Raw genomic sequence first — 27,917 nt, forward strand, 5'->3', positions numbered from 1 at the left:
TAATATTCCATCCTTCTCTAGCCAGCTCAGCGTGGGTAACATCAGGTGCAAAACAATTAGTAAAAAAATAAATTACATATATAACACATTATACATTTAAGTTTTACAATTAATTTAAAAGCTGCCAACTTTTCCAATTTAAAATCTTTTCCAATTAAAAAAAGTGTTGGATGAATTTTGCTGGTTAGATGAGTTCTCAAGAAGTGAGACCAACATCTGTTTGACTGAATTTCCAGGCTTCAGCCACAGGCCTTGTGAAACAGCTCAGTCTTATAGACTCTCCAGAACTCTTTAGAGTCCCAAAGAGCCATGACTTTAGCCTCTTTGGTGAAATCCAATTCACAGCTGCAGTTTCTTTTGAGTCTTAATAGTTGAGAAAAAGGAAGGTTCTTTTTTAGATGGTAAGTTTTCTCCTTGCCAGCATTGTAAAGTGTGTCAGCATGCTAAAAAAGTGCAAAGCTTTAAGGGTTCCAATGCCTGAACTTTCGCTATCAATCACTATATAACTTATAGAATCATAGAGTTGGAAGGGGCCATACAGGCCATCTAGTTCAACCCCCCTGCTCAACGCAGGATCAGCCCAAACTTGTACTACATCTGGTGTTATATATTTAGTGGAAAGTATACATAAGAAATATATAGGTTTTACATCTAGGCCTTTCAGAGTACGTATCCTTGAGCACCTAAGCAATCTCAAAAATCATCGAACCTCTGCACTAATGGTCCAGCACTTTAGAACGACCCAACAAATCATGAAAGATCTTTGGTTTTATGGCACTGAGAAGATTACAGTGCCCAAGGAACATCTGATATCCGCCCTTTGACTGGATGTGTGTGTAAACACAAAATGCCATTGCAGTGTTCTTTTTCTCTTCTTCTCACTGATTCAAATGTACATGAGAAGATGTCTTTTCAGATACACAATAAAAAGATTTTCCCCCTTCTCATCCACCCTTTCTGGCTCTGTCTGACTGCAGCTGGTTGGACACGGTTTTCCATTAGCACTGTTGCAGCATCCTCTTACTCTATAAGATTCTCTCCCCCATCATATTGAGATCTCTAACACCGAGATCTCTAACACCGAGATCATGGTTAGATGTATTGTATTGGTGCCACCCTCTTCTGAACATTATTCTCTCCACCAGGCTGAACTAAGATCAGAATTGTGACCACCGCCGCTATATGTTATGTGATATGTTATATGTAACTTTTAATTGGGGTTTTTATGGGGATTTTATTGTGTTTTAACTATTTATGTTGTAAACCGCCCTGAGACCTATTGGGAGAAGGGCGGTCTAAAAATTAAATAATAATAATAATAATAATAATAATAATAATAATAATAATAATAATAATAATAATCATATCACCACTTCTCTCATTGCAATACATGCACTAATTTCTTTTGTTATGTATTAACTTGGATTGTGTAGAATTACAATTTATTTATTTATTTATCTTTTACAGGCTCTTACTTTGGAGCTTTTATTGGCTGCTGTACATATTTTATATTTTATATGTGTTAAGAACTTGTGTATGTTAAAACCAGACCTTTGAAGAAGGCCTATTGGTTCACATAGTGCATAGCATACTGGTATGCAATAGTCTATGGGCTGGACATATGTTATTAATTCCCGTGGTTGTTTTTTTTTAATTGTGCACAATAAAAGTAATATGAGGTGATAACACACCAGGCAAGCAACATTTCTGATCTGAACATCCACAGATAAGGAGGCATCCAGAATCATACCGTGGCTCCTGGTAATGATCAAAGATGTCAAATTGCTCTACATCTTCATCAACATATGGACCAAGCCAGAGGAAATATGGTCCTAGCTGGATTTAACTTCAGACAGCTCCACTTGAGCTAATCCACCATCGCCTACAGGCATTAGGCCAAAGAATTTGGGAGTGTAAATATATTGCTGCCCATCAACATAAATACTTGGGCATTGTCAACATACTGCTGGCAAACCAGCCCTAAGCTTTGAACCAGCTGGGTGAGGGTAAGGTCACATATAGATATTTAATAACATCAAGGAGAAAATAGCTCCTGCAGGACCCCACATGCTGCTGAGAGGTTCTCTCCCCAACCTTGGAGAAAAGACATCACCCATTTTAAGACTGTGCCTTGAATCCCCTCATTGTCTAGGTGTTGGCACTAGTAGCCCATGGCTGACAGTGCTGAGTGTTGCTGTCAAATCCAGCAAAAACAGCAGCACCATCCTGCCTAGATCTAGCTACCTATCACCATGGAAACAAAAAGTGAGACAACAAGCCTCAGCCAATTAACACTGAGACAGGAAATGATATCACAAGCCTCAGCCACTCAACACTGAGACAGGAAGTGAGATCATAAGAGTCAGCCAATCAGCACTGAGACAGAAAGCATCAGCTAATCAACACTAAGACACAAGCCTCAGCCACTCAACACTGAAACAGGATGTGAGATCACAAGCACCATCCAATCAATACTGAGACACAAGCCTCAACCAATCAACACTGAGAAAGGGAGAGCCAATCAGCACTCAGACTGAAAGTGAGATCCGAGCTTCAGCCAATTAACACTGAGACATGAAGTGATATCTCAAGTCTCAGCCAAACCACACTGAAACGGGAAGTGAGACCACAAGCCTCAGCCAATCAATGGACTTTGACATACATAACAAGCTGATATTTCTTCCCATAAACTGATAAGGGATTATACCCCAGTCTACTCATTTAGACCATTTTACCAGTACAATTACTGTTGCTTTAAATAATCTTCTAAAATATTAGTTAGATATCATATATCCTTAAATGAACAAATGTTAAGAACTGTGCTATTTTTAGGGCAGTACTTAATTGAAGGTTTTTAAGTCACAATCCTGATTGGCTGGAAACTAAATTGTCACTTGCAACTAAAGGAAGGGACAGTAAGAAAGTAATATTATCAACTTGTATATTTCTTTAACATAAACCAAAGATCCAGGTCATAATCCTGACAAATATCCTATATTGAACGTGCTCCTGCATTACCTATTATCAAATGCCTTCACAGTAGTTATGAAATAACCCAGTCAATTTAATGAGCTTTGCCATCACAAATTGGAAACACACATTTTAATGTCAATATAAACACTTTTATTATAGCAGTTCTTTTATATAGTCTTTCATTTGTGCACATCTCTATATCTGAAATAGCCAAAGTTCAACTTAATAAAGTTTCAGACAAAAATCTGTGAAGACTGTATCGAATACCAATTGATATAAAGTTCTGTCTGATCATCACATGAGATGCTGGCAATATTAGAAAATAAAACTACACAAAGCCTTTAATAAATATTGCACAATGGACAGCATATTACCAAAGTGTAAAGAAAACATTTGCTTGGCTTCTTTGTGACTGCTAGGAAGCTAATATTTAAAGATCAAATGTGTCATGAGATTCAAAAAGCAAGTTCAAACAAAATGAGCAAACTACAATAGATGGGAAAGACCTCTTCCTTCTATGCACATTTGTTCAGAAATTATCAGTAATTTGCCTCAAACCAGTGGTTCTGCTGAGTATAACTAAGTGCTCTACCACATGTTGAGAATCTCACATACAGGAAGCTGATGAACAATAGAAATTAGATGTACAATTTGGAGACTATGGAGAATCATGGGAGGGGTAGCATGAACAATTTGGAAATATATACCACCCCTCAAATCTTTGTTTCCAGTCTAGTGCATGAGGAGGCTAATAATCCCTCTCTCCACTCCCTCAGCTTTCCTTTAACTGGCATTCTTCTCCCTCCTAAAGCATTCTTCTCCCTCCATTGTTTAATTTATACAAAGGCATCTTTTCTGTATATCTATGGAATCTTCCAAGTATAGACTAAGTCCTACATTGTCTTTAGGTAGATCCACTGTGCTACTTTTATCATCTACACAGGGACTAGTCAATTTACCAATTAATATGGTGATGTTAGATTTATGTACTAATAAATGTGTCTGACACTCAAGAATATTAAGATTATGTTCACTGTTTCTTAGGGCCTGGTGGTTTTCCAACACAGCATTAATAAGGATCATGATTCTGGCTTAGAGCTTATTTAGATTTTTTTTTCTAAATGTGCACCACAGTTTAAAATTACCAAATATAATGGAATCTTTTCTCCTTTATGGGCAGAACTGACAAAAAGGATAGCTGATTGTCACGCCTATGGACATGCCTCCCAGCTCCTTCCTGCCTTCTGCTGACTTGCCCCCCCAAAAAGAATGAGGCTTGCACAAAGTCCTTGCAGTCAGTCTTCTTTGTTCTTTGACCTCCTTTTCAACTGCACCTCTTGCTGCCTGTTCCCTTACAAACTGAACGACCCCCTTCTCTTCTTTTCCCCTTTTTATACCTTCCTACTTGCTCCTCCCATGCTTCTTAACTCCCCCACCAAACTCCACCCTCTTTCACATTCTTGCAGGATGTGTGCTAGAACCCAGGGCTGCTCTCCTGTAAGTACCTCCCTATTTTCTTTCCCTAGGGCTGCTGCTGCTGCAGAGCCTATCCCTTTGCTAGGGTGTGGGTGGCAGGACTGCTCTGGGTGCTTTGTCTTTCCCCATCCCTTCAACAGGGGTCACCAAGGCTGTCTTTGACCACCCTCCTTTTTCCATTTGCTGAGGCCTTCTTTCCCGGGAGCATGCTCTGCCTGTCCCCTTCTGCCAGCAAGAGAGTCTCTTCCTTCCTGGTAAGTCTGCCCCTTCTTTCCCCCCTTGCCTTCCTGGATGGTGGGATGGCATTCTCCCTCCTTGGTTGCAGAGGCTCCCACCCCAGAAGCTTCCCTGCCATCCTGCTTGCCCACCTGTCCTTCCCTGCCACTGCCCCAGCCTCTGCACCAAGCCCACCCTATCCTGGGGACCCAGGAGCACCCAGCTGGTCCACGGCATCATCTTCCTGGGCCCCTCCAGTGGCCACCATCTAGAGCAACCATGAGAACAACTGCAGCACCTCCTCCAGAGTGAAACGGGGGCACCCTGGCCCACCATTCCAGGACTTTGATATATCTATTGGTATCTATTGAAATATTGTTTTTAAAATAATTTTGGACTGATTATCATCTAGATTGACTTACATTTATGAGCATATTCAAATTCAAAAGAATTATAAATTGAGAGATAGCACTAGATGAGAATATAATAAGAGAAAATACTCACGTGGATAATCTTTTGGGTGTGTCTTCTCTGACCAATTTCCATAAAAAGTAAGTCTATATTTAGCCGTTCCACAAGCACAGCAATCTATGATTGGTTTATCAGTCACACCATCCAAGGTGGAGTCTAGAAAGAAAAAGTCTTTAGGTTACTGCATGTGAATCAAAAGCATATGAAGTGACTACTGATTTTCTCTTCAGCTGAATTTATCTGTACTTTCTCTACTCTGATTTTATAATTATTATAGTAGAGACTGACAGATTTCCCCCTTTTTTAGCATTGTTCTGTAAGTCCTCTCTCTCTTGATTTGCTCCGATTGGCTTCCAAATTAAGGTAGATAAATTTTAACAAATTTTAAAGGATGATGATCTAAAAACAACCCCAGGTAATTGGTGTATGAAATTCAGGGTGGGAAAACTTTGTAAGCATCTCTAATAATTTCATTAAAATCCATGATCTCTTGAGGTATTCAGTATTCAGGAATTAGAATATAATATTTTTACAGATCTAGTGGTCACATCACACTTCACTGATGTTCAGCAATGAAAAGTTGTAGAATAAAGTGAATATAAAAAGTCGGTCCTGTAATTTCTATCAATGCTGCAATCTGTAATTGCTTCTCGGCCTTTTGGCTAAGATCAAGTGTAGTGTAGTTGCTGCAATCTGTCTCCTATGTTACTTAGTGCTGTTAAAAAACTGCACTGTCACTAGATTAATTCTCTGAGGTAATGAAAGCAACACAAGGAGCACAGTGACCTGGGATATCCAATGACTTGCCCACTATAAGGAGAATCACAAGTGAACCTCATGGAACAATACATGCAGTGTTAAATTTATACAGTGAACTTCTGGAAAGTAGCTGTTTAGAAATCCCTGGAAGCTTTAAAAAAAAAGGTAAGTGGATATGTGTACACTGATGGTGGTTCTTCATAAAGCAGACAATACTGCATTCTGGTCCTCACTATTTCCTGCATCATTGTATGGCAGCTGTGCTGTTATCCTACACTGAAACACACATTGGTTGCCTGATTATGTCTATGATGGTTCTAAATCCATTCAGCTACCTTATGCCAAAGAAGGTGTCATTTCAAAGACAATAGCATGCTGACCATTTTATTGTAAGGTAACTCATGGATTTTGAACTTAAAATTCAGCCCATCAGCCATTTATTTATTTAAATTTTATGGGTTTGATCCTGCTAGTTTCTTTACTACTGCCACGAATCGCCAAGAGTGGAAACATATTATAAACAAGGCAAAAAATCCAGCGGCACCTACAGTAGTGTATTGGCTGAAAGGACAACCTTCTCCACCAATCTCCATCTAAAGGATAAAAAGATAGTTTCAGAGGGTACCCATGCAGTAGGACTGTGAGATTCCAGTCCAGTATCTCCTTAGAGACCATGAAGATAGGGAAAGGGCGAGCTTTTGAGCATCAAAACTCCCTTCATCAGGTATTTTTTTATTTGTGAGTTTTCCCATGATATTAATGGCATGTATTACTTTATATCTGATGCACTAACTTCACAGCATGCACACAAGCCTTTTCCCCTCTAAAGGCTGAAGATACAGGAGAAGGCGAGAAACATAAATCAACACCATTGCTGCTCTTCTTTAAGCTCCTGTCTTCTGAAGTGGCTTTGAAGCTTCACAAAAGGGATCAGGGACTCTAGTATTATTATCTGTTCCTACTTATCTGACAACTGAAAGGGACCGTGAAATATGATGGATATAACTGCATGGCAGCATCACTGGTGTCCTTCAGGGATCAATCCTTTCACTAATGTTCTTCAACATGTATAGATGTTAGTTGGTGAGCATTTTCTTTACTCTTGGGAATGGTACACAGTTAATCTCCAACTATATAATTTTTTAACTAAGCAACCTGAAGTGGCAGCCTACTTACCTGGCTCCGCCACCTCTGCTGCCAACTTCTACAGCCACAGCTCCCCTGCAACAACTATGCCACAGCTACAAAACTAGTGGGCAAGCACTGAGAGGGCATGGCAAATTTGAAGAGGGGAACTGGCCCTTCCAGCCCTTCTTCCCCTGTGACTATGAGCCTGCCTCGAAGTGGTGGTTAAGTGATGAAAAGAGAACAAGTTGAAACTGAATCCAGAAGGACAGAAGTGAGGCTGGTAAGGAAGCCTGATTTTATGGGGCTGATACCAATACAAATTGATAGCATGACAGCCTGATTCTCTGACTAGGTGCTGACCTCGATGCACTAACATGTACCACTTTAACCGCAAGACTAGATTATTGTAAAGCATCATATGTGGGGTTGCCTTTGTTCAGAGACTTCAGCTGGTGCAGAACACTGCCCATAGATTACTGACTGCTTTGTTTGTTTAACATTTATATACCGCCACTCTCCATTTGAATTCGTGGCGGTTCACAATAAAACAATAAAAACCAGTAACCCCTAAAACCACTTTAAAACGTTAACATTAGCATTTAACCATAAATACAGCAGGATGGCCCCCTTCAAGGATCGCTGCCTTGTTGTGGCAAGGGGGCTTGCGTAGTTCAGTGAAGCTATGAGCTATGCCGTGCAGGGCCACCCAAGATGGACAGGTCATAGCTGAGAGCTCTGACAAAAGGTGATCCACTGGAGAAGGAAATGGCAAACCACTCCAGTATCTTTGCCATGAAAACTCTATGGACAGTTCCAATAGGCATAACGATATGACGCTGGAAGATGAGCCCCTCAGGTCGGAAGGTGTCCAATATGCTACTGGGGATGAGCAGACGGCTAGTACAAGTAGCGCCAGAATGAATGAAGCGGCTGGGCCAAAGCCGAAAGGACGCTCAGTTGTGGAAGTAACTGGTGGCGAAAAGACAGTCCGATGCTGTAAAGATTTTTATTCCATAGGAACCTGGAACGTCAGATCCATGAATCAAGGCAAGCTGGACATGGTCAAACAAGAAATGACAAGACTGAACATCGACATTTTAGGAATCAGTGAACTAAAATGGACAGGAATGGGTGAATTTAATTCAGATGACCATCAGGTATACTACTGTGGACAAGAATCTCGCAGAAGAAATGGAGTAGCCTTCATAATCAATAAGAGAGTAGGAAAAGCAGTCTTGGGATACAATCCCCAAAATGACAGAATGATCTCAGTTCGAATCCAAGGCAAACCATTCAACATCACAGTGATCCAGGTCTATGCCCCAACCACTGCTGCTGAAGAGGATGAAGTTGATCAGTTCTATGAAGCCCTACAACACCTTCTAGAAGCAACGCCAAAAAATGATGTGCTTATCATCATGGGGGATTGGAATGCTAAAGTAGGAAGCCAAAAGATAACCGGGATAACAGGCAAGTTTGGCCTTGGAGTACAAAATGAAGCAGGGCACAGGCTGGTAGAATTTTGTCAAGAGAATACAATGGTCATAGCAAACACTCTTTTCCAACAACCCAAGAGACAACTCTACACATGGACATCACCAGACGGTCAACACAGAAATCAGATTGACTATGTGCTCTGCAGCCAAAGATGGAAAAGTTCTATCCAGTCAATAAAAACAAGACCAGGAGCTGATTGTGGTTCAGATCATGAGCTTCTTGTTGCAAAATTTAGGCTTAAATTGAAGAAAGTAGGGAAAAGCACTAGGCCACTCAGGTATGAACTAAATCATATCCCTGACGAATACACAGTAGAGGTGACAAATAGATTTAAGGAATTAGATCTGATAGACAGAGTGCCTGAAGAACTATGGACGGAGGTTCGCAACATTGTACAAGAGGTAGCAACTAAAACCATCCCAAAGAAAAAGAAATGCAAGAAATCAAAATGGCTGTCTGAGGAAGCTTTACAAATAGCTAAGGAGAGAAGGGAAGTGAAAGGCAAGGGAGAAAGAGAAAGATGCACCCAATTGAATGCAGAATTCCAGAGAAAAGCTAGAAGAGATAAGAATGCCTTCTTAAATGAACAGTGCAAACAAATAGAAGAAAACAATAGAATGGGGAGGACCAGAGATCTTTTCAAGAAAATTGGAGATATGAAAAGAACGTTTCATGCAAAGTTGGATATGATAAGGGACCAAAATGGTAGGGACCTCACAGAAGCAGAAGAGATTAAACAAAGGTGGCAAAATTATACAGAACAACTATACAAGAGCGAGCTTAACATCCCTGATGACCACGGTGGGGTAGTTACTGACCTGGAGCCAGACATCCTGGAATGTGAAGTCAAATGGGCCTTAGGAAGTCTGAGCAACAATAAAGCTAGTGGTGGTGACAGCATTCCAGTTGAACTATTCAAAATCTTAAAGGACGATGCAGTAAAAGTGCTACACTCAATATGCCAGCAAATTTGGAAAACTCAACAATGGCCACAGGATTGGAAAAGGTCAGTTTACATTCCAATCCCAAAGAAGGGCAATGCCAAAGAATGTTCAAACTACCGCACCATTGCACTAATTTCTCATGCTAGCAAAGTTATGCTCAAAATCCTACAAGCTAGGCTCCAGCAATATGTGGACCAAGAACTTCCAGAAGTACAGGCAGGATTTCGAAGAGGCAGAGGAACTAGAGATCAAATTGCCAACATACGCTGGATCATGGAGAAAGCTAGGGAGTACCAGAAGAACGTCTACTTCTGCTTCATTGACTATGCTAAAGCCTTTGATTGTGTGGAGCACAACAAATTGTGGCAAGTTCTTAAAGAGATGGGAATACCAGAGCATCTTATTTGTCTCTTGAGAAATTTATATGCAGGTCAAGAAGCAACAGTGAGAACTGAACATGGAATCACTGACTGGTTCAAAATTGAGAAAGGAGTTCGGCAAGGCTGTATACTGTCGCCTTGCCTATTTAACTTGTATGCAGAGCACATCATGAGAAATGCGGGATTAGAGGAGTCACAAATTGGGATCAAGATTGCAGGGAGAAATATCAACAACCTCAGATATGCAGATGATACCACTCTAATGGCAGAAAGTGAAGAGGAACTAAAGAGCCTGTTGATGCGGGTGAAGGAGGAGAGTGCAAAAGTAGGCTTGAAACTCAACATCAAGAAAACAAAGATCATGGCATCCGGCCCTCTCAATTCCTGGGAAATAGATGGGGAAGAAATGGAGATAGTGACAGATTTTATTTTCCTGGGCTCCAAGATCACTGCAGATGGGGACTGCAGCAAAGAAATTAAAAGACGCTTGCTCCTGGGGAGGAAAGCTATGGCAAATCTAGACAGCATCCTAAAAAGCAGAGACATCACCCTGCCAACAAAAGTGCGTTTAGTCAAGGCTATGGTCTTCCCAGTTGCAATGTATGGCTGCGAAAGTTGGACCATAAGGAAGGCCGAGCGTCAAAGAATTGAGGCTTTTGAACTCTGGTGCTGGAGAAGACTCTTGCGAGTCCCTTGGACTGCAAGGCGAACAAACCGGTCAGTCCTAGAGGAGATCAACCCTGACTGCTCTTTAGAAGGCCAGATCCTGAAGATGAAACTCAAATACTTTGGCCACCTCATGAGAAGGAAGGACTCCCTGGAGAAGAGCCTAATGCTGGGAGCGATCGAGGGCAAAAGAAGAAGGGGACGACAGAGAATGAGGTGGCTGGATGGAGTCACTGAAGCAGTCGGTGCAAATTTAAATGGACTCCGGGGAATGGTAGAGGACAGGAAGGCCTGGAGGATCATTGTCCATGGGGTCGCGATGGGTCGGACACGACTTCGCACATAACAACAATAACAACAGCAGGATGGAATACATAAATTCTCATTCCCCCCTCACTCTCCATCCAGTGCTATGTCAGTGCTATGATATTATACATGTGATGATCTGGTAGTTTCACTGGTTACCTGTTTCCAGACACAATTCAAGGTGCCCTTCACAGTCTGGGGCCAGCTTAACTACTGCACCATCATTACACATAAGAGCCTATAAACCAAGTGATATTTTCAGGTGCCAACCTTTAGACCTCTATAGCCCGTGCAGACTCATTTTCATTAAACACACCCACACTTTGGAAAAATCTGCTAGATACAGTGCAAAAAACTCCCACACTCTCACTCTTCTGTAAAATATACAAAATGGAATTACTCTAACACACTTGGGTGGAAGCAACTAATTAATGAATCTGCTTGGCAGCTGATGGGGATATTTCTTTCAGGAGTTGCCATTTCAGACGAGTTTAGTTGCTGTGGCTTTGATCTCATTTAGTGTTTTAACCTGTATACATTTGTACTTTGTGAGTTATCTTGGGCATTGCAGAATGGCAACATATATATATTTTAAATAAATAAAACCAACATGTACTAGTGTGCAACATGGTTACATAAACTTGTCAGTCTACTGATGGAAAGCAATATATGTTTCAGAAATGTATCACAAGCTCACTTTTAATACTGAAGTTGGGCAAAGATATGAGCACAGTAAGGTCAGCCAGCAAAGGGGCCAGAATTTAGCTGCCCTTAAATATGCTTCATATTTTTGTTACAAAAAACAAAATATACCTACTTCTCTTTAGATGTAGACCCATGTCTAGTTTGGGCCTGATACTGAAGATTCTGGTACTGAGGGTAATAATTATTGGAGGCACTTTCAAGCAAACAATTCTCAAAGTGGAAATGGAGATTATTTCATCCCATCAGAACAGAAACAAAAAGCCCCCAAGACTCATCTAAAGGGGGCCATTGCTGCTGTGGGGGAGGAACGGCAACAGGGACCTGGCTGGTGGGAGAGAACTCTCAGCCCTGGAATTCTGGGCAGTGTCTGTGTTGGTATGGCAACAGGGGATTCTGGGCTGGATAGCCAATGCAACCTGTTGAGGGGCAGGCTGTGATGGGCTGCCTTGTGGTCAGCTGACCACAAGAGGGCAAATTTCTCTTCCCATGCTTGCCATGCTCAATGTTGAATAAAGGCTGTGGCCAAATATTTTACGCCAAATTATGGTTGTCACTGTCCTTATTAGGCGGTCAGTATCCCCCTGCAAGGCAATGACTTATCAACCTCCAGTTGTATTAAGATTAGCATCCAAAACATGATTTAAAACAAATACCTTATATACATGCTAATATTAAACAAATTATTGCTTTAAACAAGAGTTGCTTCAGCATTTTTATGTAAGTATATACTGGAAACACTCATAACATACACCCATAAGCACCTTCCATGCTTCTTTCAATTTGTCTTTATCTAATAAAATGAAACAGATGTCTCTTTTCACTTTATATAACTTGCTCGGGTAGCTTCATTAAGCATATTCTCCATTCATAGCATAAAGAGCGGTTTGAAAATGAGTGCAATCTGCATTTCTAAATGGTCTAAGAAAGAGAAAAACCTGACCCATGTCAAATATGTCGTATCTTACAGCACACACTTCAGTGTGTATGTGTGTATACGTATATGTATATATATATATAACAACAACAAAAACTGATCAGAGTCAAGGCCAGATTATGCTGATCCAGGATTCTTGTATTCAAGGAAAAATGAAGCCCATATATTTCATATCATTGATCTTCCAAATTCAAAGACTGAAAGACGACAGGAGCAAGATCATCCTGCAACAATTAGCTCTGCGTTGCTACACAAGAAAATTATTGTTCCTTTCCATGGAGGTTTGTAAACTATTCTCTGGAATATTTATGCATAAAATTATGCCATTTGGATTTACATTAAAATAAAGTTACACATCAGAAGGATATCCATTTGTGCTTCTGTACAGTGTCCTCTCAGCTGAATACTTCATTAAAGAAGGTTTGAAGAAATCATTCTCTTAAATTAACCAGTTTGAAACTGATTGCATATATAGGGATGTAGCAAAAGTTTCTAGCAAAGACCTTTACTTATAGTGTTCTCCAAAATCTACATGTGGACTTTGTCTTTTAATCATTGTTTTTCAAACAATGTAAATTCTACAGCAACCTTAATGCAAAAAATCAACATGCCTATCTATGTAGGTGCATTAAAGGCCAAGGACCCTTCAGTGTGGCTCACATAGTCATCATGAACAATCCCTGGATTGTTCAGCAAAGATTGCTGAAAAAAATGATGTAAATAAATGGCACACCAAAAATAGGCTCTCACTTAATGATGGGCATGAATTGGAAAAAAGTGGTTCCATTCAGGTTTGAGTTCGGGAGCCATCCCAAACCAAACTTGAATACAAACCAAAATGGCTTCACCAAAATGAACCAATTCAGGAAATTGAGGAGGCCATGGGGCATCCCTTCCTCTGATATTCTAGGAACTCCAAACTTACCAGAGATCACAGGTGATTCTCCTCTACATGTCCACTCGTTTTGGTAAAAATATGACTTGGGAGGTTCAACTTATTGCCCCAAGAAGGTGCCCCCAGGAAATCACTTTCTGGGAAAATGACAGGAGAGTGTAGAATGGACCCTACATGAGCTAGAGGCATCCAACTTGCTGCAGATCTCCCTGATATGAATAGAACCTCCATCCCATCCTCCCCCAGAAGTAGGTGGGACTTTCACCAGTATTACTGCAGGTTGATTACCATCACCATATCCCTGGCCAGATTCACCCACTCTCAGATAACCAGATGTCTACAGAGCCAACTAGCCCACCCCACGCAAGCCCAAGAGCCACCTGTACAGTCGCAGGTGGCTGCATCTCCTAGGATCCACCCTCCTACCATGTGAGTGTGAAGCAGACCCTGACCACCTTGATGGGTGGATATGAATTCCATCTACCCCATCTGACCCTGGGAGCCTCCTGTACAGTTGTAAGGCTATCACCCAAGAGCCAGGAACATGGCTCCTGGGCTGCATGCCCGGATCACTGAGAGAGGAGAAGGAATAGGGGGATATGCGGAAGGACCAGAACCTGTGCATGACCTTACTTTGCCAGGTCCAGAACAGGATAGACTAGCAGGGGGAGGTTAACATACAGGAAGGTCAATTCAGCCACCCAGGCTGGGTCCAGGCATGAATGGTAAATGCTGTGGATATTTCCCGGGTGGGAGAACTCTGCACACTGGAGGGAGGGCAATGCAAGAGAGAAAAGAGACTAATGGCCACATTAGCAAGGTCTTACCATATGATACTATTGTGCACCTAGTACTCAAGGGGGTCAGAAGTTGCAGGCTCTGGGAACTCTGCAAGGTACTCCCTTACTATCACCTTCGCAAAATCATCCTGACCACCACAGTGCTGCTGCTGACCTCCCATTTTACAACTTTTATCAGAACTGGGAATTCAGGCTTGCCTCTGCTGCCCTCGCCCTCCTTCCCAGCTTCTTCCACCTATTGTTTCCTCTGGCTGTGTCCATGGCTCTGGAACTAAATGCACCTCTCTGCATAGGGCATGCTTCTACTGAACAAGAGGGTGATTCTGCCCTTGAGCCAGAGGTAACCTATGAAGGTCAGTTTGTCCTCCTGCTCCTCACAGAGATGATGCAACCTCTCATTGATGCCTGTCCACAGCCTGTCCTGTATGAGAATTGGCACCCCCTCAGGGCCTGCCTGCACTGCAGAGTCCAGTGCCCAGTCTAGCTCATGAATGAGGGGGCCTCCTCTTCCTGCTGCCTTTCCCTGCTGTGGGCCTCTTAACCCTCTCTCTAGTGGTCAACAGTACTCCCTTTGGGGGTGACAAACTAGACAATGGTGGTGACTAAGTGTTGTGGGTCCCAGCCACTCTGGATACAGGTGTGATATATGTGGCACTCTGCCATGCATGGGTACAGAAGTATTTCCCTGCAGCAGAATGGAATCATGTCCTCATACTTATGGTTGGAACAGGTGGGAGGCAGAGCTGTCTTCTGGCATTGGCCAAGAAGAGCTATATGAAGTTTCAAATGGAAACAGTGGACAGTAAAGTCAGTGGACAGTAAAGTAAAAATCACCTCCCCCCCCCACACAAAAAAAGCAGTCCAGTGTGGGATTTTAAAATGGCAAAGAAAAAGAAGAGTGGTTTTTCCCTGAAAAAATAAACAAACAGCTGCTTTGAGGGTGGACTGTACAACAATATAACCCACTGAGATTCCTCCCCAGGCTTCTCTCCAAATTTCTAGGAATTTCTTGATCTAGAGTTGGCAATGTTGGAGTACAGGCAGAATTGTATCACTCTTGGAAATAAATTCCAGTGAAGAATAAATATCAATGAAGCTGAGGCCTACACAGATGAGTACAGGGGTCTCATGGTTGACTGCGAAAATGAAGGGAGATAAAACTAGATGGGCCTGGAACAGTGTCCTATTATCTTAGCAAAGATAGAATGATGGGAGTGGTAATTTTTTAAAAGTTCAGAAGACAGACTTCAAGCCGTAATGTGCCCTGTTTTAAAAGAAAGCCAAAGTTAAATAGTTTTGATTTCAACAGTTCTTTTTCCAATTGAAATCAATAGGATTTAAAATTGCTTAGCTTCAGCTGCCTTGTAATCCAAACTACCCGACATAAATGCCAAGACATGTCTGAGCTGTACTTTGATTACCTATTTTAGTGGATCAAATTAGGAAGGGGAGAATGCAATCAGAGTAAGGGAAATGAATTATGTTTATCATACCTTGTTCACATAGCCTCTTCGTGAGAGATCCTTCATCTTGAAAATAAATAATTCTCTTTTGCACAATACTTGCCCTGTTGAAGACATGAAAACACAGTGTTTGTGAAATGCATTAAAGCTGTTAAGAAATTAATTCAAAAACACTACATGGAAAGTGAGGAGCATTCTTTAAATTATACTTATCAAACAGTTCCTCTATGGACTTTGCAAGCAGAACCCAAATAAAGGAGCAGGGGGTTCTAAATAATAATCTACTATGTAGGCTGCAATGAATGTGGAAGTACTTAATCTCCCTGGCATGGTGATCAGGTCTTTCCTCCCCATCCATCTGGCATCCCTCCTAGATGATTCCCTGAGTGTTCCCTGGTTGTGGCCACTTAAAGCTTCTAGTTCAAAATCAGAGGAGGAGAACAAACACTTTAGGCAATCTCTATAATGTCCATCTGGTGTAACAAAAAATGTTAAAATCCAATAGAAGATGTTTACTGAAATGTCTATTCGGTATTTAATAATAAAGAAAAAATCAAGGTGTTAATTCAGCATGATAATTTCCCACCAGAGTTTTAATAAATAAATATATTCTACAACGTAGTTATCTTGCTTATAACAAAAATCAGAGAAAAACTAATGAGGTTGGATAAAAGTGCATTTATTTATTTTAAATCCAATAGGGGTTTGCAAAAAAAGCCCAACAATCTGATCTTTTTTTTTTTTTTTTAGTTCAGGTAATCCTCAAAATATAAATATTTCCTGATATTCCTGATATAGTTCCTCTGTATAATTTTGCCACCTTTTAAAAATCTCTTCTGCTTCTGTGAGGTCCCTACCATTTTGGTCCTTTATCATACCCATCTTTGCATGAAATGTTCTCTTCATATCTCCAATTTTCTTGAAAAGATCTCTGGTCCTCTCCATTCAATTGTTTTCTTCTATTTGTTTGCACTGTTCGTTTAAGAAGGCATTCTTATCTCTTTTAGCTATTCTCTGGAATTCAGCGTTCAGTTGGGTGTATCTTTCTCTTTCTCCCTTGCCTTTCACTTCCCTTCTCTCCTCAGCTATTTGTAAAGCTTCCTCAGACAGCCATTTTGCTTTCTTTCATTTCTTTTTCTTTGGGATTATTTTAGTTACTACCTCTTGTACAATGTTGTGAACCTCTGTCGATAGTTCTTCAGGCAATCGGTCTATCAGATCTATTAAATGATCCTTAAATGTATTTGTCACCTCTACTGTATATTCGTCAGGGATATGATTTCGTTCAGTGTGGTGGAGAGCCAGTTTGGTGTAGTGGTTAGGAGTGCGGACTTCTAATCTGGCATGCCAGGTTCAATTCTGCACTCCCCCACATGCAACCAGCTGGGTGACCTTGGGCTCGCCACGGCACTGATAAAACTGTTCTGACTGGGCAGTGACTCTCTCAGCCTCACCCACCCCACAGGGCGTGTGTTGTGGGGAGAGGAATGGGAAGGCGACTGTAAGCCGCTTTGAGCCTCCTTCAGGTAGGGAAAAGTGGCATATAAGAAACAACTCTTCTTCTTCTTCTTCTTCTTGTTCTTCTTCATACCTGAGTTTTTCCCTACTTTCTTCAATTTAAGCCTATATTTTGCAACAAGAAGCTGATGATCTGAACCACAATCATCTCCTGGTCTTGTTTTTACTGAATAGAACTTCTCCATCTTTGGCTGTAGAGCACATAGGCAATCTGATTTCTGTGTTGACCGTCTGATGATATCCATGTGTAGAGTCATCTCTTGGGTTGTTAGAAAAGAGTGTTTCCTATGACCATTGTATTCTCTTGACAAAATTCTACCAGCCTGTGCCCTGCTTCATTTTGTACTCCAAGGCCAAACTTGTCTGTTATCCCGGTTATCTTTTGGCTTCCCACTTTAGCATTCCAATCCCCCATGATGATAAGCACATCTTTTTTTGGCGTTGCTTCTAGAAGATGTTGTAGGGCTTCATAGAACTGGTCAACTTCATCTTCTTCAGCAGCAGTGGTTGGGGCATAGACCTGGATTACTGTGATGTTGAATGGTTTGCCTTGGATTCGAACTGAGATCATTCTGTCATTTTGGGGATTGTATCCCAAGACTGCTTTTCCTACTCTCTTATTGATTATGAAGGCTACTCCATTTCTTCTGCAAGATTCTTGTCCACAGTAGTATACCTGATGGTCATCTGAATTAAATTCACCCATTCCTGTCCATTTTAGTTCACTGATTCCTAAAATGTCGATGTTCAGTCTTGTCATCTCTTGTTTGACCACATTCAGCTTGCCTTGATTCATGGATCTGACGTTCCAGGTTCCTATGGAATAAAAATCTTTACATCATCAGACTGTCTTTTCACCTCCAGTTACGTCCACAACTGAGCACCCTTTCGGCTTTGGCCCAGTTGCTTCATTCATTCTGGAGCTACTCATACTAGCCGTCTGCTCATCCGCAGTAGCATATTGGACACCTTCCGACCTGAGGGGCTCATCTTCCAGCGTCATATCGTTTTGCATTTTGGAACTGTCCATAGAGTTTTCATGACAAAGATATTGGAGTGGTTTGCCATTTCCTTCTCCAGTGGATCACCTTTTGTCAGAGTTCTCATCTATGGCCTGTCCGTCTTGGGTGGCCCTGCACGGCATAGCTCATAGCTTCACTGAGCTACCAAGCCCCCTTGCCACAACAAGTCAGAGATCCTTGAAGGGGGTAGTGTTTTTACAGTCATGAAATATTTGAGTTGTATATCAGCTCATTCTAACAAATGGGTTGCCACATTTAGCAGACGTTTCTGAATGTTCTTCAATGCATGTTGAGTTTATTGCAATAATTCAGCTTGTGGTTAGGTTATTGCCAAATGGATTAACGTGGCTAGGTTAGCTGGGTCCTGGGAAGAAGCCAACCTCTGAAGCAGATGTTGCCTGAAAAGAACATTTCTTGTGACCCCCCCTCTCAACTGCTTTTCAAGCAAAAGAGCTATATCCACTAATACTCCCAGGCTTCTCTATGAATGAGAATGAGAATGACAAACCAATCCCATTGGCAGGCAGCGCAAAATGAACATGAACCTAAGCTTTGACACGCAGCAGGATGTCCATCCTTTCTGAATTAAGTTTCAACTAGTTCTTCCTTTGCCACTTGACCATGACAAATAGATCCTGCCCCCAAATGAAGATGGCTATTCCTGGAGGCCTAGTTAATGAGAAACGCAGCACCAAAGCTATAGATTATCTGCCATAATAATAAACACATATGTTGAAAAATATCTCAAAACAATTAAGGGATCAATCATATCAGAGGGTTCTGGCAAATCCAACAATAATATTTACCACATTTTCATTATTTTTCATTTAAACAGCAAAAGCTAGGATAGGTCAAAAAACTCATTATGGCAAAAGGAATAAATACTTGTTTGTGAAATTGAACAATTTTACCTTTCACTCTATCTATCTATCTATCTATCTATCTATCTATCTATCTATCTATCTATCTATCTATCTATCTATCTATCTATCTATCTATCTATCTATCTATCTATCTATCTATCTATCCATCCATCCATCCATCCATCCATCCATCCATCCATCCATCCATCCATCCATCCATCCATCCATCCATCCATCCATCCATCCATCCATCCATCCATCTACCACCCTCCCCTGAGGCTCAGGGCGGTTGACATAAAACATAGAAATGTTACGTAGAACTTAGTTTTCATAACGATTTTCATACAACATGAATAACGTGAACACTAATTGTAACATAGGTACAAACTATAACAATACAATGGGAGTGCAGAAGGTTAGGTAAGTCAGGAGGCAGTACTCAGCCATCAGTGGGTGGTAATCATGGGCAGAGTTGGGAGAATCACACAACTTTGGGAAGGCAGCTGGAATTAGAACCATTAAGGGGCATTACTGCTTTACCAGCACTTGACCAGCATGGGTCAATAACATAATTTGTCTACTTGTGCTGGGTACTACTTTTTGTTGTATCATGTTACCAGTATTTTATTAACAATTGGAAATCAGTTTTGTTTTAACTAAATCTGCAGTTTGCAAATAAATATTGTCATTTCTCCACCCTTATGACAGACCTTTGTCTCCCTCCTCAGGCTTTTCTGTTGTTCTCTTGCCCCCAAAAACAGCATCTGGGAGGTCTTTTTTTCTGTAGCGGGAAGAAGGAGGCATGCTTTGCAATTGGAAATCCCATTCAGGGAAATTATTATTGGACCCAAACCTCAGTACTGGAAAAAATGACATTTCGCAAAAATATTGTATATCAGATTTAATAGGATTCATTAAAAAGCTGCAATATACAAATCACCTACAAGCACGGGTTTCAGGAAGAAGACATAAGCCTTGTTTGTAATTCAGCTACATGTGCAAGGTTTCTATAGGTCAAATAAAAGGAGGCATCAAGCTATGAATCTCAAAACAGTAGCTATATGAGAGCTAATGTTCTTCAAATAATAGTATAGAAGCTTATAAAGTTATTGTTTCTCTCTTTCTCGCTTCCTCTCTTGCTGTTCTGATTAGACTTGCTTCTACAAGCTCTATTATAATAAATGTTCATTATAAGAAATCAGGTGCAAAACCTTGAAGTGTTTTAAGTATGAAAAATAAGTACATGTTTTTCTGCACAAGGATTTCAGGCTTGCTTAAGTGTTTAAAAGCTTGCAAATTTTAAAATGTGAATAGAGTAGTAGCTGTGGATAAGAGCAACTACTGAAGTTTGTACAAATGCATAGAAGGATTTGTTCAATTGCAATCATTATTTTCTTTTCCAGGTTTACAGCAGGGTTACACACTAATATTATTTCAAACATCTTATGCTGTCTTTCCACCTGATAACAGCTCCCAGGATGGTTCACCTAAAACATTAAAACAATGAAAAACAATATGAAATGATAAAACACAAGGGTTAACTCTCAAGGATTTGTGGGAAGCATTTCATTTCCCACCCTCTATGATTTCCTTTTTCCTTTTCCTGTTTTGTTCTCTCTTTCTTACCCAACAAGCAACCTACACTGATCTACCCTTTTGTGTACAGGTTTCCCTTTCCTTCCAGCAGCCACCACCTAGAAAAACTGTGGCCTGGTTTTGTGGTAGGAAACTCTCAAAGACTTGTAGGTCTTCCCCTCACTTTCCCCTGTACCAGAGGTTGCTGCCAGGCCTAGGGAGTCAGCCTGGAGATCTCCTGGAATTACACCTTATTTCCTGACAACAGAGATTTGTCCTTTGGAGAAAATGACTGCTTTGTTGGGCGGGGATTTTATGGCATTATACCCAGCAGAGGTCTCTCCTCTCTCCTCCACAGACTCTACCTCAACATCTCTAGGGGGCTTTACGCACCGGGATCTTTGTTGCAAATTGGTCACTGAATGAAAAATCGCCATTTAAAGTAGTGGAATTCGTCGTTATGCATACCTGCCTTTGTGGTGGAATCCAGTTGCGTTTTGTAGCGTTTCCCACAGGCTTCCGGTCTCGGCAGAAATCGCTAGAAAGGAAGCGCTATTGCCGAGCTGTCCCGCCCCTGGCCGTCAAGCAGCCAATGGGCAGCCGTTAGCATGCTCCCAAACAGCCCCTTTCCCTTTAAGAAAGGTTTAAAAAAAAAAAAACAGACCCATAGCAACGAATCTGGGTAGATTCGTTGCAACGGAGAGACCCATCCAGCTGCCTGGTGTGTTTGAGCTGTTGTTTGATCATTTGATCATTGCCACGCTGCCTCGGAGTGAAAAAAAAAAATCCCCCCCCCTCTCTCACGGGCCCGATTTTCGGCTGAATGAATGTGTAAAAATTAATGGGAAAATACATCAGCAAACGGGCTTTTCTGTGGTTTGTGCTTAGTGACTAAAGGGGAAGGACTGAAGCCAGGGAAGCCTCTAAACAGAAGAGGCTCGCTGGTGCGTTTATCCCCGCTCGCTCGGAGAAAAAAAAATGGCGATCGCTTCGCCGGAAGATCAGAGGAAAGAGCCAGGGGGCGGGACTTTGCAGAAACCGCAACAATGGTAACGCACAGAACTTTCCCGCTAGTGTTGCAGATTGGTTGCAGGACTGTATCGCTTTCCGGAGGGTGAATCCACTTTTGGGGATTTCCCTGAAAGCGCTACAAGGAAGCGCTTTTTGCAGATTGGTTTCAGGTGTGTGGCAGATTGTCGGCGACGTCGTGCGTTATGGCAAATCAATAGCGTTTTCAATTAGCAACCATTGTGCGATTTTGAAGGCGTGCAAAAAGCCCCTAGGAATTTCCCATCTTGGATTCGGCAACCCTAGTCAGGCCTGGCCCCAATGAATCCCCCCAATAGTAATATTTCTGCAAGTGCTTCTTTTATCATTTTTATACCCCCCTAATAAAATCAGAGTCCAGTAGCACCTTTAAGACCAACACAGATTTATTTGAATCTATACCCCCTAATGTATTTTTTAAAATATATTTCACATTTTTCTGCAAATCTGGTCACACACACACAGAAATACCAATATCTCCACAAAGGACAAAAGCTCTCAGAGTTTCCACTTAATCTTGTAGGCAGTTACAGTAAAAGACTGTACCCCTCTTAATCTTTGTATCTTATCACTTTCACTACATATCTCGGGTCTGCTATATACGTTGCATTTTTTCATATACAAAGATCATCTCCATTGCTACCTCCCTGAAAATCTGCTGTATTTGTACTGGATAAATAATATCTGCTACAAGATCACCCACGGTACAACTTGTTGACCATGTAAAGCACTGTTGAGTGGTTGATATCAAACTGTGATGGATTGCTAAAAGAATGTGGCAGTTCTACACATAAAATTCTTCACCAAAAAGAGAGAGCTATGAGAAAGCTCAAAGGAATAACACACAGCAAGGAGTACATTTTCCTCTTGAAAAGCATCAAATCCAAAGTTTTATATTTTAAATATTTAATGAGTGAAAAAGGTCAGGAGTTTGTAATTACTGAGATAACCTGAAATTAATCAGATGCTGTCAGTAGAAGAGGTTAAAGGTGATGTCAGTGGCATTTTATCAGCTGGCCATAGTGGTGGTTGGGACTGCACACACTTTCCAGAGAAATGCAGTTGCTGATAAAAGATAACTGGATCCAAAGAAAATCCAGATGTATTGGTCCATGTAGGTTAGTGGCCAAGAGACTGAGCTGTGCCCTTCAAAATCCTTGGTTCAAATCTCATTTTTGCTATGAAACCCTAAAATGGACTTACGTAAGTCATTCTATTTCAGCCTCCCATCTCCTTGTGTTTTACAGATGGTTTTACTGACCTATCCTAATTATAAGAATTGGTATGTAAGTGAATTACTTGCTGATTTAGCTCACTGTATAAATGCTAATTATTAATAGTTGTGTTATTAATCATTGTCACTTATTTGACTGGTATTTGACTGGTAGATGGTGTTCCACAGTTTGAAATCTAGCCAAGTTCTTGGGAATTGCAGGATTCACAGGATTCTTGCTGTCTTCTGGATCTCAGCTGGTGGTGTTTGCTCAATGCCCAGAATGTCCAGTAGAAAAGAACTAGTTTGGTGGTTCAGGTATACTGAACCTGAAAAATATCACTATTTCTTTATATTCCCAAATCGCAATACAGGTATGGTATTTGGATTCAGAAATAATCAGAAATGCTGAATTTGGGGGTCCATTTCATTTCCCTCCACATGGAAGAGGGGGAGTGAAAAGGACCGCAGATATGGCTGCCAGCCATCTAAATTTAGCAGCATTTTGCTTCTTAAAAGAGAAAAGCAAAAGGGAACCATGAAATGTCATGCAGCCATTCCAGCCTTACACTGCATCACCTGGCCCTCCTGCCTGATCAAACTCCATCCCATGCGTGCTTTGCAATTCATACCTTGTATCAATGCTTTCCCTTTTTTCACCTGTTTTGTTTACCTTTTTTACCTTCCTTGACACTTTTGCCACTGTGTGCTCCAGTTTCAGGACCCTCTCGGGACCCTCTATCAGACCCATACCCACCACTTTTTCTGTATTACCTTTATTGCCTCTGGTTCTTGTATCTTCCCGGTAGGTGCTGCTTCTCTTTCTTGCAGTTTGTCTCCCCATTGGTGCCCCTTCTCCTCTGGCAGTCCTCCAACTATCCCTGCCATGTCCTCCACCCTCCCTGCTTCTGACTGCATGTCTTCTGACACACACACACCTGTCCCTGCACCCTGTTCTTGGTCTGTGTCTTGGCTGCACCTCTCTCCTTTTTTCCTCTGCAGCTGGTAGCTGTGCAATCTTACCCAATGCTCCTTTGATGCCCCTCTCTGCCACCTTCTTATCCTCCTTGCCAGATTCTCCCAACCCTGCCTGAGCTCCTTCCCCCTCTCCTAGGACACTGGAACCCTGTTCATTTTCCTTCCCTCTGTTTGGAAGGGGAGAAAGCAAAGTAGACCACTGAAATGGCTTGCAGTCACTCCAGCCTTTCAGCAGGGCATTAAAAAAGGTAGCCAAAATAGGTGGGAAAAAGGGAAGGGATCAATGCAAGGTATCATTGCTAAGCACTGTAATCAATATGATACTAGCTCAAATAATATAATATGTAGTGCATGTGTAATGTGCACTGATTTATGTTTTACCTACAACACTGCCAATACAAGGGACAGTCTGATTCCACCAATAACCTTAAATCAGTCCACTTTTATAACAGCAGATCGATTACTATGAGATACTGTTCAAACTTGTATGGATTTTATCCCATTTCATTATGTCATTTATATCTGTAAACCGTTCAAGGAGTGGTATAAATAATTCGCTAAGGCTAAGGGGGGTGGGTTGAGTCCAGGATAGGAAACAGGGGCCATTGGCCCCTGGGTTGGAAATATTCCTCGAGTCTTGGAGGTGGGACTTCAAAATTGTACAACGCCTCAGAGTCCAGCCTTCGAGGAGGCCACGGGTACGCTTCTGGGCCCAGGGGAAAGGCCATGCCACTGCCGGTGGGGGGGAGGGGGAAGGAAGCCTTCCCTGGCCCCAAAAGCATACCTAGCGTACATTGTATTTACAAGTACAACGGACTTGATTCATATAACTTACATAATTTATATTTATTTATATAATTTCCCTATGAAGCATTTGTGAGATATACAAGAATCAGGAACATCTTATATTTCAAAATATATAAAAATGTTTAGCAGCAGGAGATAGTATGTTACTTATATAAAGGATTTTACTGGCTTCTCCTGATTATATATGGAGTTTCAAGGGAGGGGAGAAAAGTGGACTTCCTCTTTATGATTTTGCAATACTGTAACATAAACATAATATAAAATCTTTACATTGTTCATTCAGTAATATCATATTAATGAAATACTTCTGAGACACATATTTAGATGTGTAGTTCATTCCCAAGCTACATCCAAATGCTACTTTTCAGTCATTAAAAGCTTCCCCTTTTCCATGAATCCATTTGCCATGAATCTTATAGGTACAAATAACACAATTCATAGCACATTAACTCCATTTATTGTAAATGACACTGCAGAAGTATATCTGCTTGGGAATTAATTTCTGATAAAAGCATTCCTGGGAGTATATTATCTTCAGATTTTCTTAGCAAGAGACAAAATGAGCTTCCCTTCTAAATTGTTTGAATACTCAAAATCTGTAGTGTGCATGATTCAAAAGCATGTGAAGAATATTCAACTGGCAGGATTGGAGACTTTTTTAAAACTAAGCTAGATTAAGAACTTCTTGATATTTTTCAAATAATCTCTTCTTGTGTCTTGATTGGCTCTTTGGAGACTTCCTACTCTTTGAACATATTTCCTCCCTGTTTGCATCCAGAATGAAAGAACAACATATAGTTAGACATGACTCTCTCTCTGTCCTCTTTCTATAGAAAGTGTATTTCTATTTATAATAAACCTATTTTATTATTTTAAGAGCTTGGTGATTCACACTTTTCATATATAAACTAGGCTAACACAGGTGAACATGGGAGTATGAAAAGGGAGTATATTACATCTTTATTTCAGGAAGATTTGAAGATGACATTTTCAAACCACCTATAAACAAAATCCTTGGCAGTCTTTTTTTCAGCCATAAAACATACCCTGTTCTACCTCTAAACATTTACCTCACTTTTCATTAGTTACTAGTACTCAGACTTGTTCCAGCTAAGGAATATATCTTCAGTCTTAAGACCCTTATTGGTTTTCCTGACCTATTTATTTCTGGGCTGCTCACATGTCAATACATCATTCTAACTATGCCTTTTACAGCTGCTTGATATGTAGATATTTCACATAGTGATATCTGCATATCAGGATGCTGACCTGAACTGTTTTTATAGATAAGTGTGGTGCATACTTAATTCCAACCAGCACAGAAAACACTGCAGCAACCTAGTTTGAAGAACAGTAGCACAAGGCAAAGGCATACTGACAAAGCAGGGACATTTGATAGCACAAGGAGGGGAAGGCATTTGGGTAGACAGCAAGTAGGAGGGGAACCTTGAGATCAATTGAATTGGATGAGGTATGTGGTTTTGAGAGATCAGGTAAGCAGGGTAACTGTGACATCAAGATGTACTGAAAGAGGCCACAAATGGCCATCCAGTCCAGCCCCCCAACCTTCTCAGGGACTTAAAAATCACACACTCCAGACAGGAGCTCATCCATACTTCTCCTAAAAACTTCCAGCAAATGAGACTCCACCACCCTCCAAGGCAGCATATTATATCTACAAACAGCCTTCACCATCAGAAAATACTTTCTATTATTTGTGGGACCTCCTTTCACATAATTTGGACCGATTGCTCCTAGTCCTTGTCTCTAAAGCTGCAGTAAACAAATTGCCCCCCCTTCAACCTGTCTCCTTTTTACATAGTGAAACACAGCTATCATATCACCCCCTTCTCTTCTCCAAGCTACACATACCCAGCTCTCTCAGCCTTTTCTCACAAGTCATGCATTCCACCCCCTCAGCCATCCTAGTCACCCTTCTTGGAATATTTCCAATTTGTCAACATCCCCATTGAACTACGACACCCAAAACTGGACACAATATTCCAAAAGAGATCTAGCCAATGCAGAATACAGTGATATTATGCTTCCCTTGCTCTAGATTCTATGGTCCTAGCAATGCAGCCTAATATCGCATTAGCCTTCATAGCTGCCATATTGCACTGCTGGCTCATATTCAACTTAATGTCCATCAGAATTCCTAAGTACCTCTCACAAGTACTACTATCAAGCCAGGTATCACCCATCTTATATCTATGCATCACTTTATTATTATACAAATATAATATTTTACACGTATGCCTTTTAAAATTCATTTTGTTGGCTATAGTCCAATTTTCCAGTACTAGGACCTTGTCAGAGGCCTTATTAAAATCAATATATATTATGTCCACCACTTTTCCTGCATCAGTGCTCTAGACTGATCCTGCATTGACCTGGGAGTTGGACTTGATGGCCTGTATGGCCTCTTCCAATTCTATAGTTCTATGATCTACTAAACTAGTTACTCTATCAAAAAAAGAAATAAGATTAGTCTGGCAGGACTTATCCCTGAGAAACCCATGTTGGCTATGATTAAGCACAACATTATCCTCTATGAACTGTTCAATGATCCATTCCAAAACCTTTCCTAGTACCAAGGTAAACTGACGGGATGGTAGCTGTTGGGGATTTCTTTTCCCCTCTTAAAAAAAATGGGAACTACTTTTGCCCTCTTCGAGTTCAATGGAACTTTCCTTTTTTGTCAGAACTTCTCCAGGAAACGAGCATGGTGTAGTGGCTAAGAGCAACAGCTTCTAATCTGGCAAACTGGGTCTGATTCCCTGCTCTCTCAGCCCCACCTACCTCACTGGGTGTCTTGTTGTGGGGAGAGGAAGGGAAGGTGATTATAAACTGCTTTGAGACTCCTTCAGGTATTGAAAAACGGTATAAAAACCAACTCTTCTTCTCCAAAGATAATTGCTAAAGGTTCTGATATTTCTTCTGCTAATTCTTGCAACATTCTTAGATGCAATTCATCAGGCCCAGGAGATTTAATTTCATTTAAAGTAGACAAACATTTCTGTACAACCTCTTTATCAATTTGATAATTTATTGCCCCAATATTCCCTACTTCATTTCCCCCCAGCTGAATATCTTTTTAATTATTTTCTCCCCTCCCCACAATGCAAAAGGATGCCTACTATCACTATGTCTGTGGCAAGCCTGTCTATATCCGTGACTTCTGTAAGTAGGAGTCAATACATTGAATGAATGGTTAACTTTTTAACTCTGATGCCTCTTTAAGAGATTAATTTAGAAGGGAAGCAGGCTTTGTGGAGAGC

At 41.0% G+C, this 27,917-nt stretch overlaps 1 protein-coding gene across 3 annotated transcripts in view; it reads right to left on the reverse strand.

Annotated features, from left to right (window-relative positions):
* SPON1 (spondin 1) overlaps nucleotides 1–27,917 on the reverse strand; it is a 383,122-nt gene that overhangs the window by 250,055 nt on the left and 105,150 nt on the right. For all 3 annotated transcript variants that reach the window (XM_077321895.1, XM_077321896.1, XM_077321894.1), the window contains 2 exons: nucleotides 15,644–15,717; nucleotides 5,170–5,292 (listed from right to left, as the gene is read on the reverse strand). In XM_077321895.1, the coding sequence (XP_077178010.1) occupies nucleotides 5,170–5,292; nucleotides 15,644–15,717 (197 nt within the window). The remainder of the gene's footprint in view (nucleotides 1–5,169; nucleotides 5,293–15,643; nucleotides 15,718–27,917) is intronic.

Source organism: Paroedura picta, chromosome 2 (assembly GCF_049243985.1).
Source record: "Paroedura picta isolate Pp20150507F chromosome 2, Ppicta_v3.0, whole genome shotgun sequence".
In the NCBI taxonomy this organism is placed as follows: Eukaryota; Metazoa; Chordata; class Lepidosauria; order Squamata; family Gekkonidae; genus Paroedura; species Paroedura picta.